General features: G+C 41.2%; 1 protein-coding gene across 1 annotated transcript in view; it reads right to left on the bottom strand.

Moving 5' to 3' along the window:
- PIK3C2G (phosphatidylinositol-4-phosphate 3-kinase catalytic subunit type 2 gamma) overlaps window positions 1-15504 on the bottom strand; it is a 215197-nt gene that overhangs the window by 24164 nt on the left and 175529 nt on the right. Inside the window, exons 31-32 of the mRNA XM_065683405.1 lie at window positions 9867-9942; window positions 1393-1487 (exon numbers count right to left, since the gene is read on the bottom strand). Of these exons, the coding sequence (XP_065539477.1) occupies window positions 1393-1487; window positions 9867-9942 (171 nt within the window). The remainder of the gene's footprint in view (window positions 1-1392; window positions 1488-9866; window positions 9943-15504) is intronic.

Here is a 15504-nt window from a genome sequence, read left to right as displayed (position 1 = left end):
TTTCTAAGTTAAAGAACACAGTTAGGAACCTATAGGCTTTAAATGATGGAAAAAAGGAGAAAGACTATTTCTGGCATTTGTATCTCTGTTTGTATGCATCACTATAGCACCTGCCTGGACTCGCCAGTGCCATCATCAGCATGGCAATCATTTACATATACCCCTCCCACCAACTAGAACTTTACCAGATGTTTATCAAAGTCACTTACCTGTAAAATACACAACAGGAAAAAAAAAGCAGGGTTTTATACCATATCCAGAAGGTAAAGTTTGTAAAAATTGGACCTGTCAGTAGAGGCTGATCTTACCTGTCAAGGTGGCACACATGAAACAAAAGACAAGTCTCTCAGGACAGAGATGTATTGGATGTTATAGACCAAAATGAACATGCTTGAATTGCAAATCAGAAGCTGAAGCAGCCAACAGAGAACAGCTGGAGCTGTGTAAGCCTCATGTGTCTCATATAACTAATTAAACATTCAGCCTCATTTCATTACTGGCTGGTGCTCACACAAGCTCTTCAGTTTGGCCCCATTTAGGGAAAGCAATTGTAATCCAGTTTGGGATGGAGGTGGCATCAGTATATGCAATGCGAACCTGCAACAGTTAATAAATGCTTTTAGCTACTTGCTAGACAAATGTAGTGAAGGATCTTTTTGCCACAGCCATTACTTGAGACCTGAGCCATTGGGAATTCAAGAGCACATTTAGGTGGCCAAACTCATTATGAAACAGCAGACATGCTGTTTCAGCCGAGAGCTCACACACGGCACCAGCTTGATCTCTCAAGACATCTCATGAGCCAGTTTCACCTGCCTTGTGCTGCAGGACTGCTGCCAGCTTCTTCCTCTCATAGTCTGGCTCCAGGAACACACAGCATCTACCACTTAGCCTCATGACAGAGAGCATCTTACGAAGCTGAGCATCACCCCACCAAAGTACATTGCTGCTTAAAGTACACCACCCTGTTGAGCTTTTCCCTGCTCATTGATGTCATGCTGGACTTGAGAGAAATGTATGGATATACAATCAATAATGCCAGACTGATAGCCTACAAAAAGTCATGCCACTGCATGATGCCTTTTTTTCTGTCTGATATCAAAATGCATCAGCTGAAAGGGCCAAAATAGTTATACAAAATGGTTTTCTGTGTAGCCTGGAAAAGGCCATTACCAACCACCCAGGAAACTCAGTTTCTGTATCTGTGCCATCCCTGTACTGAGCGAGCTCAAAGGAAGAAAACAAGTGTTAAATGATGGCAGAACAGCACTGTCATTATTTTGAGTTAAAATTAAGTTATCCCACGAAGGGTGTTTGAGGATTAACACTTTCACTGTACTCTGCAAATGCAAGGACTTATAATAAGTTACAGACCGTGATAAAAATACTCACAATATTCCTCATGTGTTTCAACATTATTGTCAGACGGGTGCTCTCATAGGATATGACTAATTGTACTCCAGGCTTATGATCAGTTGACTGAGGACCTAAAAAAGGCCAAATAGTTTGATTTTAGAGTTAACAGCTTAACAGAAGTACATCTGTAAAATATTGCACTGCACAGGAACTAATATATAAAAAGAATCTACTGTGTGCTTAAAGCAGGATTGAAATTAGAAAACATGGATAAAGAGTGTGGTGGAAGAAAGTGGTCTGACAGGAAGTGCTCAATTTTTATACATTGACAGTGAGTTTTTTTTTTGTTTTCTAATTGCCATCAATCTGAATTTCAGTGGGAAATTTATGCTTGAGTAACAAATAATTGGAGGGGGAGGGTTGGCAATCATTCATGACACGAGGCAGTATTGTTGCAAGTCTTCTGTCTGGTTAAAAACATTGGCTTTTTTCTTTTATTCTTCTCCAACAGAAATTAAAAAAAAAAAAAAAAAGCAAAAAAGCAGGCTTCCAGACCAATTCCAAAACAATTGTTATAGAAACAACATTTATGTCTGTCATATATAAATTCTCCCTTCTTCATTCTGTATTTTTCCTGTTCCAGGCTGCTTTTCATGCAACCCATTGCTTTCATACATTTTTCTACTAAGATGCATTTACAGAGTTTGATGATGTTCCCACTGAAAAAGAACCCCAACATTTTTCAGTTTCCACGCCAGAAATATCAGTCTCATAATGTGGAAGAAATGACTAAGCATATCCTGTTCCTTCTTTCTGCTGGAGGCACTGAGCCAGCTGTCTTCACTGCCAAAAAGGTGTGTCCTTGAAGTTGGGTAAGTAATGTGAATTACCTGCCCCACAGAGACAGCAGTGGAAATACAGACGGCTTTCACCACAGTATGCCAGGTAATGTGGAACACAACAACCTCTCCTCAATAGCTATCTGACCTTCTTACTTTGCAGTGTTAAGCAAGGAGGAGGGTGGACATAAGCCATTTTGTATCACTTGGTTTGAGACCTAGGGTTCTCCACATGTGGTCATCATCAAAAACAGTTCATACACTGCTGTGTGAACTATACTTGTTTTACTTATGCAAACAGGGCTTCATTCAATTAGATCAAAGCTGTGTTACAACTGTTATTATATATTCACCATACCGAGAGAAATAAGAACTCCATCCTGCTAACCTTACAACACAATAGTGATCTCTCATGAGCTAGGCTCTGTTCTGCCTGCCTCACTGTTAAAGAAGTAGCTAATTTTGAGACCTCAGACAGAAAAGTCCTGCTCTGCATGCACACTGGGATCTGCCACTGACACACCAGCCTTAAACCCTCTGCAGGGTGAGGTAATGACATGAGACAGAACAATATAGTCATTATTAATTCTTTAAATAGAAACATATCTTTTAAGAAGAGGAATGAATGAGAAAGGATGATAACGAAAGAGCTACCATCACAAGCAAGGGTTATGCACTAGCAAGAAGAGGCTTTTTAGACAGTATCACTACTGTTCATCTTCAATAGCAGGCAGGATTCCCATGTCTTCCTTTCAGCTTTAGCAGACACCTGCACACTCTCTGTCATGCTCTTGCTCTCTTTTCCACATGTACATTGCAGCTCTTACAGCCAGGGTTGTAAAAGCAAAAAAATCACACTCCCGCTCCTCAGCCTTTACTCTGTTGTTCAGCAGAGGAGAAGTTATAATAAATAAGCCATGTTGGCTGCATTTTAATGAAGCAACCAAATATCTAACCTCTGGAGTGAACAGAGGCTAAAATAACTTCTCAGCTGATAAAATTATAGTGGTGTCATGCACTACTGACAGCCAGAGAGCTAGTGCAATTGTCATTTATCCTAAGGAAAGGAACTAAAATGAATTAAAAATAATGCAGTGTGTACATACAACTGCCATAATATAATTTTTCCAGGCAGCCTGGATATCAACACTTCTGAGTTTCTGATGTTTAAACTGGAATTTTAGAATACAAATCCATCTCCAATTTCTTCCCTTTAGGGACTACAAAAATACATTTTTAATCACATCCTAATTAGAAAAGGGCCTGAAGGAGACTCCTAAAGAATTGAAATCTTATGAAGAAATCACTAAGCTGGGACTTAGCAGACCAAGGTGCAGTTCTTCATTTGTTATTCTCCTCTAGGAACTTTGAAAAATCACTTAGCCAGACTATACTTTAGTTCATTTATTGTTGTACACAAAGGAAGGGAGAGATAGGGGATGAAAACTCCATGAACAAGACAATGCCGAGTTCCCTGCTGAGGGAAGTCGTGGTTTAACATATGGGCACAAAACATGTGTGGGGCTCTGTTAATTTTGTGAATTGCAGTGGGTCACCCTGAGCACTTTAGCAAGAGCAGTGAATTTCAGAGCTAAATTACATCATTAGAATTCAGCTGAACACTGTGCCTTTCCTCTCCCACCAGTAATACCAGTGCCTTTTTCTGCATTACTTAAGTTTTATAGTGCAAGCGCTCATATTCAGTCAAGGAATTTGGCATTTCTTTAGGAAAAAACCCAAATGTAAATAAGTTTCTGACCAGGCTGAAAATAATGAAAAACATGGGAGGGGAAAATGCATTTCTAATAGAGTGTGTAAAATGAAGTCTAAACCACACACTATGGGCATGACTATTATGAAAATATTTGCTCTTGCTATGTAATAAATTGAGTACTAATCGAAAAAATAAAATCAAAAATAAAAGGAAGGGAAAGAAAAAAATAACAGAGTGCAGAGAATCTGATAAATGGAAGAAACTTCTATTGCTTGTATTTCATAATAAAAGACAGTTACTGGTAGCTATATCCGACTGTTATATTTTAGGTTTTCCCACATTCAGCGCTAAATCATTGCCTTTTTGAAGTCTAGGTGATTTTAGCTTCAAATCATAATAAAGTACACATACAATAATTACTTCCCAGCTTGGGCAGATGGGCTTGAGCTCAGACCCTGCGTTTTTAGGAACTGTCATGCTCTACTTGCACTCCATTATAGGCAAAGACCAAATGGTAGTCTGTTGTAGATAGAGCACAAAACTCTACTGACTTCAGCTGAAGCAAGGTTTCCCTCACAGGGATTGATTCTTCGCTCACTGGTGTCAATGTAAAAGCTGTCAAATGCCAAATGAGGACCCTGGAGCACTCATAGCATTTTTCTATATGAATTGTGCCTGTGTGTCCCAGCACTCTGCAGTGGAAATCAGCCAGAAAACTGCAGAAAAACTCTAACACTGTGCCAGTTTATAATCTCTTTTATCAAGGAACATAAACACTAGAAAACTGTGGGTCCTTTCTTCTTTTTGAATGGCAAAATTAAGACAACTATTGTTCAGATTTCTACTGTGGAATGATCTTCAGAGTAGTCTAGGATCACAGAATCATATAATGGTTTGGAAGGGACCTTAAAGATCACCTAGTTCCAACCCCCCTGCTGTAGGCAGGTACATCTTCCACTAGACCAGGTTGCTCAAAGCCTGCATCAAAGGATGAAGTTCTTTATCTAGATGGTCTTTTCTTACATGATGGAGAACTATGAGCTCTATAATCTATCCTTTGTGCAATGTTTTCAATAGTAGCATTTTAAAATTAGATCTGCACTACACTTTGCACAATGCATAAGATGCAAAAATTGAAGAAGATGCTACACAGAAGGCTGACAAAATCAACAGGAAAACTATTACTTAATAATACATTGCTTTTCACATGTGGACTGCAAAGCAATGTTAAAATGCTAATTAAATAAGCATAACATCACTACCATTATGGAGTTAAGCTTTTCAATTTATTGTGCACCCTCAGATTTTTCTTAGACCTTTCTCCTTACTGGCAGCCTGTTTTCATGTCTGGCATCAAAGGGTACTGGACATTATTTTTTGCTTTCCAGGGCCAGGGTTGAATGCCCCAGGCCAACCATCTGCCTGCTTTAGATACAGCTTGGGTTTATAAGCCTCCAAGGTGCCCCACTTCAGTGGTAAATACATTAACTAACCATCTCAACAGTTTCACCCTTCAATCCAGCAAGAGGTATTTATGGCCAGCAAAACAGTATAAATGGCACTTAAGTAGGAATGCAACTTGTGGCAAAAAAACTTTACATCAAGAATAAGCAACTGCAACACTACATAACACAAACAAAATAGCCAGTTCTGCTCAGGGACAGTCCATGAGGACCACGATTCTGCATGGCGGGGCACACCATATCTGTTTCCCTTTAAAAGGACACAAGGCCAGTTTCTCTACTGCACTAAATGGACAGAAGCCATTTGAAATACATGGAGCACTAATCAAACATGCTAGAACTGGACCTGGGTTGTGCACTGTTAAAACCAAGGGTAAAGACTTCATGATTTCATAACTTTGGCTAAACAGTCTGAATTACTAATATTTTCAGGAGATAGAATCTCAAGAGAAGAAAAATAAACAAGATTGACATAAAAATGGTTTTAATACATTTTCTTTCTTCCTTTTTCTAAAGGACCCTTATAGAAGGCTGTTTGTGAAATCATTCCTGATATCTGCTCTCACTCCCCTGTAGTGAGCTTGGTATAATGAAATGCTGATAATATTCAGTATAATTCAGAATTCACCCCACTGGGTGAACTGAATCAGTATTCTTGTCAAAGTAAATTTAGCACTGATTTTTAATCTCTTCATTGCTAGGAGCACAGTACAAATTCATAAATTTTAATTTTTATTTTACTTTAGTAAGTGTAATTACCTACAACATTTATAAATTTAAGCAGTGTAAGAGAAAGATGCTGTCTGATCAAAATTCATAACCTGCTTCTACTGGGCATTCATTTTATTTTATATTGATCCTCACTGAGAGTAAGATGATTTGCTTGCATAAAGGCTGATAGACCAAAGAGACTCAGCCACAGTAACTCAGCCCATCACTCGTGTCCTCTGTTTTTACAGAGTCTAACTCATTGGTTCCTGATGTGGACATTGTGTGCTACTGGTATTCTATCAATAATTGATAGCGATGAGTTTTCTAGGCCAAAGGGAGCGTTTTAGGTTTTTGTTTTTTGTTTGTTTGGTTGCTTTTTTCCTCTGTGTTAAACAAAGGTTTTGCCTCAGTCTAGAATTGAAGTGTCCAAACTTTAAAAGGCAGAGCTCCTGTGCAGGGGAAAAAAAACCTTCCCTCTGTAACCATACATCTTGAGGACAGAGACACATTAATCTCCCCCAGCCAGGTTGCGACCTTGTCCTGGGTTCAGCAGTAGCAGTCATTTTTCTCCTTCTTAGTAGCTGATGCAGTGCTGTGTTTTTGACTTTCGGCCTGGGAACAGTGCTGATAACACCGATGTTTTTGGTTAATAGAAGCGCTTAGCAATTACACATCTTTTTTCCCCTCCTCGGGTGGTCAGCCTATGAGGGAGACATTCCCACACACCCTAGTGACAAGTACAGCAGCTACTCAAACTCTGACTACAACAGATAATGCAGCTACTCCAACTCCAAGCACAGCAGCTGCATCAACCCCAGCAACGCGTACAGTAACTACTCAAACTCTGACCACAGCAGACAGTGCAGCTACTCCAGCTCCAAGCACAGCAGCTACACCAGCCCCAGGGACGAGTACAGCAGCATCATTTGAGAGTTCTGCAGGGTTTGAATGGCCTTTGGGTACCTTTGGGACCTGCCTGCTGATTGTGATGGGGATCAGCATGTTGGCACACACACAGAGTGTGTTCTACCCACGATCATTTTGTCTGATCTCAAAAGTTAAGCAGAGACAGATTTGCTTCTTGTCTAGGGTTAGATGACAAGGAGGACCAAGAGATTTTCCCCAAGGCTGGACAGTCATGAGTGGCAGGGTGTGGGGGACAGTATGGTCAAGTATCTAGCCCACTGGGCCCCTCCAGTGCTTTGGAAGCATCAGAGATGGAAGGCAGCTGTATGGAGTCCCTGACGAGAAGTTGCAGAAACTGCTGAAGGGGAGGGTGAATTATTTTGAGCCTGGTGGGCCCATGACACTTCAGGCCATCAGGGCAGAAATTCAACATACAGGTGGACTCATGGTCGAGGGGTGGACTTAGCAATGGACACTATTGCCCAGGTTATTGACGAGTATGAACACCACACACAGCCTCTTGCGCTCTGAAAGACTGTTACAAGAGGTGCAGCCCGACATCATGGACCAGATGGACTCAGCAGCTTTATAGGTGTTGGTCCATGTACTAAGGAATGATCTCTCTCTCTCTCTCTCTCTGTATGTATATATATGTGTATATATGAGATAAGAGTGATGGTATATTGAAAATGTTGGATCTGAGCATGATGTGAATGGTATGGAATAAGGGGTGGATATTGTCCTGGGTTCAGCAGTAGCAGTCATTTTTCTCCTTCTTAGTAGCTGGTGCAGTGCTGTGTTTTTGACTTTCACCGTGGGGACAGTGCTGATAACACAAATGTTTTTGGTTACTGCTCAAATGTTTAGTCTGACCAAGGACTTTCTGAGTCTCATGCTCTGCCAGGGAGGAGGGGAAGCTGGGAGGAAGCAGAGACAGGACACCTGACCCAAACTAGCCAAAGAGGTATTCCATACCACAGCACGTCATGCCCAGTATATAAACTGGGGCAGTTACCCGGAAGAGCTAGGACACTGCTCTGTCGGGGGTATCAGTCGACGGGTGGTGAGCAGTTCTCTTCCCTTGTTATTTCCCTTATCATTATTATTATTGGTGGTAGCAGTAGTGGTTTTGTTACTAAACTGTTCTTATCTCAACCTGTGGGAGTTACATTCTTTCGATTCTCCTCCCCATCCCTCCGGGAGTCGGGTGAGGAAGGGAGGGGAGTGAGCAAACGGCTGCATGGTACTGAATTACTGACTGGACTCAAACCATGACAGACCTTCACCTCCACTAACTGTAGAGTGAACAAGCAGATTGGGTTACCTGTCACACAGCTTTCTCGTATCTCTATTTCTTTATCCTCTTCTCTGATTTTTATGTCATTGACAACAAAAACAAAAGGTGTGCCTTTCAGACTATACTGGCTCAAGACACCACAGTAGGAATTAGGAGGCTGCAATTCTCAGCTTTATTACAAATTCAGTTTGTGCTTTTGCATAAGATTGTTATAAACACATTCTCTGTAATAATTAGGCACCTAATATTAGTGAAATGTCAAAATCCTTCCGAAGGTACCTGGGACTTTAACTCCCTTATGCCTTGGCTCACTGTCACATGTCTATATCTTTGGTTAGAGAATCTACAGAGAGAGGCAGTCTACAGACCCAGACTACATGTTACATTTGAACTCTGGTTTGGATTTTCTGTTACAAGATTTAGCCTTGTATATTCCTAACACCTAGGACATTTTTGCATTATCTCTTTGTTCCCTTGTAAAAGTTAGAGCAACCATAAGCAATTTCCAATAGTCATAATGGATTTAATATGATAATGGCATGCCCTAATCAAATAAACTCTACACGGGGGAATCTTCCAAAGGCTTAGAAGCCAGAATGGGATTTATTTTGTTTTGATGGATTCAAAAAAATGGTCCCAGCAAAAGAGATAATGAAGCCCCTGTCTGCAGAGAGATTAAATTAACTTAATGGACATGCAAACTAAATATGCACAGATACTTGCACTCCTTTCTGAAGTGTGGATCTTGGAAACTATCCTATCACTTGGAGCACATAACAACCAGCTGAGCTGCTTTGGTGCAGAGTGCAGCTGCAGGCTTCTTTATGAGATCTATTTTGCTTAAAAACTGACTACACAAGATTATTTTCAGTCCAGAATGACTGCAGTGGAAGACAATAAACATTCACAGTTTCCATTTTATGGTTTACGCGTTGGTTCTTAATGCTATAATGCCAAAGATTAGATTAAATTAGGTGCTGGACAGAAGAGGGAAATGGGTTAAATATTTAGACAGGGTAAAGGAACAGTGCAGAATCTCATTTAGTAAGAACTGAATTACCATTATCATTAATAACATACACCTTGGCATTGACATAATGTTCTGCTATTTACCTGCTCCACTTATTGTGAAAATTACTTTAGAAGTCATCCCTTATTTTCTTCACTTGTCCGAGCACCCACTGGGCCTTATCACGACTCAGACACTTTCTTCCAGATTCTTCTCTGAAGATTTTGTTTTGTAAAACAAGAAGCCTCCTGCAGTTTGTGTAAATAAATGTTCACTCTGCTTATAGATATGTTTATTCTAAAAGGAATGAAGCAAGGCTGATAAGAATATTGCGAAGTGAAGGAAAGCTACAGGTCACATTAGGAACACATTTTCAGAAACCCTGAGAAAGCAGGAATTATTTTTGGTATCTTTAAAAAAAAAAGGTCACCCAAACACTTTAGACTCACCTTGCGTCACTATGTTTAGTATTTATTATTTGAATAATTTACAAATTTATATTTATGTTCTAATAATTTAGTATTATTCTAAGAAGTCCTTAGAAAACAGCTATGATTGGTAAGCCACATACCTAAGGTCACAGATGATGAATCTTCTGCCAAGGTGTTTTTGGACCAATTCAGGAAGAAGCCAAGTACAAGCTCATTCTGAAAGAAAATAAGAATACTTTAGGGAATATTGTATGTTGTGCTTTGTTCCTTAAATTATTCATCTCTGGGTAGATTTCTGGTAGGTTTCTAATGTATATATTAGCAATAAAGGGCAGCCTTTCCTCTCTGATCATGGGCAAGGATACCAGAGAATGATTTCTACTCAGGCACTGGGAAGACACTAATGCCCTTTAGCACACTGGCTCAGGGATGCTGCATTGGTGTCTATCTGGCCCCTTTCTGCCAGCACACTTCCAAACAGCAGTTTGCCACATGGGCACATTTGCATTCCAGCTTGATTCTCCAGTGTCTTGAGATATGTATTAGCAGCTGCAACTACTTTTACAGAGCAGCCCATCTGAAACAAATGCAGGGGAATATCTTTACTATGTAATGTACAGTCAGCATGCAATTTGCCCTTGGCACAGAACCAACCCCAAGCATCTGACCTGACGCGTGCCTCCCTGAGGCTTAGATACTGCGAGTGCCTCCTTCACATGGAGGTTTAATGGACACTTATACTGAAAAGCTCCACAGAGTGTTAACTCCGACCAGAAACCAACAGGGAGTGAAAGGGATGATCATATTTCGCCATCCTCTTTAAAAGAGTAATCCACCTTATGTACTGCAATATAACTTTTCTTTTTATGTACTGACCTGTGCTGCTCTAGCGAACGTATATAACAGGTAGTTACATTCAGCTGCAGAGAATTAAAACAATAAACCAAATCCCCATATTTGAGTACTGTGCAAGGCAATAAAATTGTGAATTCTGAAATGGACTCTTATCATTTTGAATCAAAGGTGGACAGTAACTGTATTTTGTTAGCTTTTTTCATAAAGCCGTATTTCAGAATGGCCAATCTTTAAGACTGCTAGAATTGCTATATTCATACTGATGTTACTTGGACTGACACTGTAATGAATGGGTAGAACAAGAGACTTTTCAGATTCTAGCATTAACATGTCACGTTGGTTTTTTTTCCAGGCCATGGAAAATAATGTGTCTCTTATCGGCAAGCTGTACTTCACGTAGCATTTGTCTTGTTTCAATTTGACAGGATGTGGCGTGATTTTGTGCAGGGAAAAAAGAAAAGGAAGAGTCTAGTGACAAATGCAGCTTGCGCGGAGTTAATGGGGTTACAGCAGACAGAGGAACAAGACGTGTATGTTCAGCATAAAGATAAGGTTTACCAATCTGGATTTATTTTAGCAGTTACCTTTTATTTTTCATTCTGCTGTTTGGAGTTTTTCCTCCCACCCAATACTTTCTTAAGAGAAAAATGAGGGGGGGGGGGGGAACCAAAATAAAAAAGGATAAACCAACAGAATTGTTTTCCTTGAACTGAATGACAAATCCTTAAGCTATTAGCAGTGGTCTGCCAATATACCTGTCTGTTCTGAGTATGACTAATTATTCTCTCATCTCATGCAGATAGCTTACAGGAGAAAGCACATACACCTGCTTCAGCTTCCAGTAGCGTTAAACAGCTGAGTTATTATTCCCTGTGGGACCTGCATTTGCTCTTTCAGCACAAGTCCCAAGTGTAGGAATTCTCGAGGGTTGAAAGAGTGTATTTTGGCAGCTCGGTCTTTCTCTGACTGCATAAAAATAATCAGAGAAACTTTAGTAGCCCTTTGAATTCAAAGACCTTGAGAGAAGCGGGCAGGAGGTGGAAGGAAGGATACACTAACTGACTTGAAAGAGAAATAAAATATTCCGCACTGAGCAGCCTGGTGTTCTGCTTCCTCTCCACTTACTCTTTCAGCAATAAATGGAAATATATGAGCACAGATGTTTGTAAACAGGAGGTGCAAAGATTGTTTCAGGTGATAGTTCTGATTTCTAAAGGAGACAACACTGGGAAAAAATGACACTTGTTTAAGTACAGAAGTGGAATTAATGCAGATCTTACATCAGGCATGAACACAACACTGCTGCTGCCACAGTACTGATTTCAAAGCTTTCCCTTACTGTGTGTCCATTGTACTCAACAGGTATTGAAGCATGTGGGGAAGCAGCAAGGCTAATACTGACAAATGGAACACAAAAACATAACTGAACAGGTCACGTTACTGGGGCATAAGTAGCATCTATCCAGGGCAAAGTGCTTCAAAAACAATGGGGAAGATCTCCTACATGTTTGTGGCAATCAGCATTTTGCACATTTTTATTCAAAACAGAGTAAATTCTTCCTGAGCTGTTAATCTGCCTGCTGCAGGAGCCCACCTTTTAGGTTTCCACCATCAAAGTGTGCAAGTACCTTCTTAAGTTCACCCTTTCTGAACAGACCACCAAAGCACATGCTGAACTGTCAGGTGATTCCTAAATCAACGGGACTTCAATCAATTGGACCCCAGTCAATGGGACTGAAGCATGTGCTTAGAGTTAAGCATTCATCTAATTACACTGCTATATAGAAACAGCCACATCAGGGCTTTGAACAGATAAATAAGAAAAAGCATGCTGTATTCAACTAGATAAGATTCCACTTCTAAACAAGCAATTGTTACAAAGATATGACCATAGGTGGAATCTTAGAGACCCCATGACAGTCTTGGCAGATAGGCAGGCACTGAGGATGACCACAAGCACTCACCTGCCCTTTGAACCCATGGAATTCTTACCTTTAAATCAGTAAATGGAAATTCCCTAATATACTGTCCATTTAGGGATTTTTAGGAAAGTCTCCGTTCCATTCTTACCCGATAAGACAACAATCTTTAATATGCAATGTTGATATCTTTCCAGGTCACTCCATAACATTAGCCTGCTGGGGAGCAGCCAGGTATGTATGGGTGCATCAGCGCTGGTCTGGCTAGAAGTCATGCATGAGCTGTTCACAGCCGTTAAACTCAAAAGGGATAAATTCCACCCTCACACTAGGGTACAAATGAAATAAGCAATTTCACTGGCACTGAGGCAGCTGGCCCAGCCCTGCACCACTGTAGCTTGGTAGAATTTGTCTACTGCTCTCCATCAGACACTAACTAGAAAAGCACTCTGCTGTTTGTGACACAGCCAGATTTCAAGCCAGATTTAATTTCATTAGAAAATAAAAGCAGCTTCTCCTGTGCTTTCAGCTTTCTTTTCAGCTATGTTAGAGTAGATTTGGGGTCAAAGAACACCCATGCACCTGTTATACTTTAACAGGATGGAGAATCAGCAGGAAAGAAAGAAACCAGAAAAAGCTGACCTTGCTGGAGCTATTATAACTTCAGGAAAGGACAGTGGAAAAGACATGACTTTGAACCCTCCCCATTTTGGCTCTGCAGGATGCCTTACTGCAGGAGTACAGGAGTTGTGGGAGTTTAAGGGACCCACACACCGCGGGTGCACTTTGTACCTCTGTATTATGTGCCTCCATACAGGCACTGCAGGAGTTATTTTCTCATCTCTGCAAATCCCAAGTAGCGCCAGTGAACAAAATACAAATGAAATATGGGAAGCTCTTATGAAACTTGATTACTTTTAGACTGTAAAACATTAGTCACTCTAGAACAATGCTGTGGTTCTGGTTTTCACTGTATGCTTGAAAATGAGTGAACATAATTTACAATCATTTCCATTTATATCCCCTCTTTAAAGCCCTTTTGCACAGCCTATAAGTCACCATAAAGCAGTTTATAGAACCTATGCATAGCTGATACACTGTCACTGCTTACCTGCTTGCACTTTGACCCTAAGTGCTTAGTTAATTTGGATACTTAGACAATTTTTATATAGTCAAACCCCAATGTGCCCAATTTCTTTTTTACTGATTAGCCTACTGTGCACTATTGTGTTTGCCAACTGCCCCCACCATGATAAACAAACCTCCTCAAACATCCAAGCCCACTGAACTTGCACACAAAACCAATCTATGTGGAAGAAGGGGGACTAATATCATGTATTTATTTAAGGCTATGAAGTTTTGCAAGATCAGTATGAACATCTAGTCTCTGAGCTGTGTTATCAATAACAATATCCACAAATTAAACACCACCTCTTTTAAATTATGAGAGATGAGAATTTTCTATAGAATGATATTAGCTGACAGTACTGAATGTGCACGGTTGCTATATAAAACATTGTTGTAGATTCAGTTTTAGATTTTTCTCTTGTAATGCCCAAGCCAGGTGCAAGCTGTCTTTTCAAGATAAGAACTGGCTGGATGGCCGCACACAAAGAGTTGTGGTCAATGGCTCGATGTCCAGCTGGAGACCGGTAATGAGTGGTGTCCCTCAGGGATCGGTGTTGGGACCGGTCTTGTTCAACATCTTCATCGCTGACATGGACAGTGGGATTGAGTGCGCCCTCAGCAAGTTTGCCGATGACACCAAGCTGTGTGGTCCGGTTGATACACTGGAGGGAAGGGATGCCATCCAGATGGACCTTGACACACTTGTAAGGTGGGCTGATGCCAACCTTATGAAGTTCAACCATGACAAGTGCAAGGTCCTACACCTGGGTCGGAGCAATCCCAGGCACAGCTACAGACTGGGCAGAGAAGAGATTCAGAGCGGCCCTGCAGAGAAGGACTTGGGGGTGCTGGTCGATGAAGAAAATGAACATGAGCCGGCAGTGTGCACTCGCAGCCCAGAAAGCCAACCGTATCCTGGGCTGCATCAAAAGGAGCGTGACCAGCAGGTCGAAGGAGTTGATCCTGCCCCTCTACTCTGCTCTTGTGAGACCTCACCTGGAGTATTGTGTGCAGTTCTGGTGTCCTCAACATAAAAAGGACATGGAACTGCTGGAACAAGTCCAGAGGAGGGCCACGAGGATGATCAGGGGCTGGAGCACCTCCCGTATGAAGATAGGCTGAGGAAGTTGGGGCTGTTCAGCCTGGAGAAGAGAAGGCTGCGTGGGGACCTAATAGCAGCCTTCCAGTATCTGAAAGGGACCTATAGGGATGCTGGGGAGGGACTCTTCCTCAGGGACTGTAGTGACAGGACAAGGGGTAATGGGTTAAAACTTAAACAGCGGAAGTTTAGGTTGGATATAAGGAGGAAGTTCTTTACTGTAAGGGTGGTGAGGCACTGGAATGGGTTGTCCAGGGAGGCTGTGAGTGCTCCATCCCTGGCGGTGCTCAAGGCCAGGTTGGATGAAGCCTTTGGTGGGATGGTTTAGTGTGAGGTGTCCCTGTCCATGGCAGGGGGGTTGGAACTAGATGATCTTGAGGTCCTTTCCAACCCTAACTATTCTATGATTCTATGAAACATGAAGACATTTAGCTTTGTGAATGCTGCTGTTTGACACGAGGGCTAAGCGCAGGCTATATTAATGGAGCTTTACCTTGCTTTTGCGTCCTGGGTGTGCAACCCTCCTACAGTACAGCCATAAAGTGACAAACCACTTGGGCAGTCCTAATTTATATGATATGTTGTGATATTCGGGCTGCAATCTCCATTCAGCCCATCACTCAGCTAGAGTTAAGAGTGAAACAGAGAAAAATGTAAAAGAGGCCAGCAGCAGCTGCCTTTCCTCACAAATGTGATTTACGCTCCAATAGTGTGTTTTTTGTTCTCCTACATGTTACCAAACTTTAATTTATTTTTAGTTGATGTTTCACCTCTTAC

This window comes from Lathamus discolor, chromosome 1 (genome assembly GCF_037157495.1).
Source record: "Lathamus discolor isolate bLatDis1 chromosome 1, bLatDis1.hap1, whole genome shotgun sequence".
NCBI classification, from domain to species: Eukaryota; Metazoa; Chordata; class Aves; order Psittaciformes; family Psittacidae; genus Lathamus; species Lathamus discolor.
The sequence above is the reverse complement of the archived record's forward strand: the minus strand, read 5'-3'. Positions and strand labels throughout refer to the sequence as shown.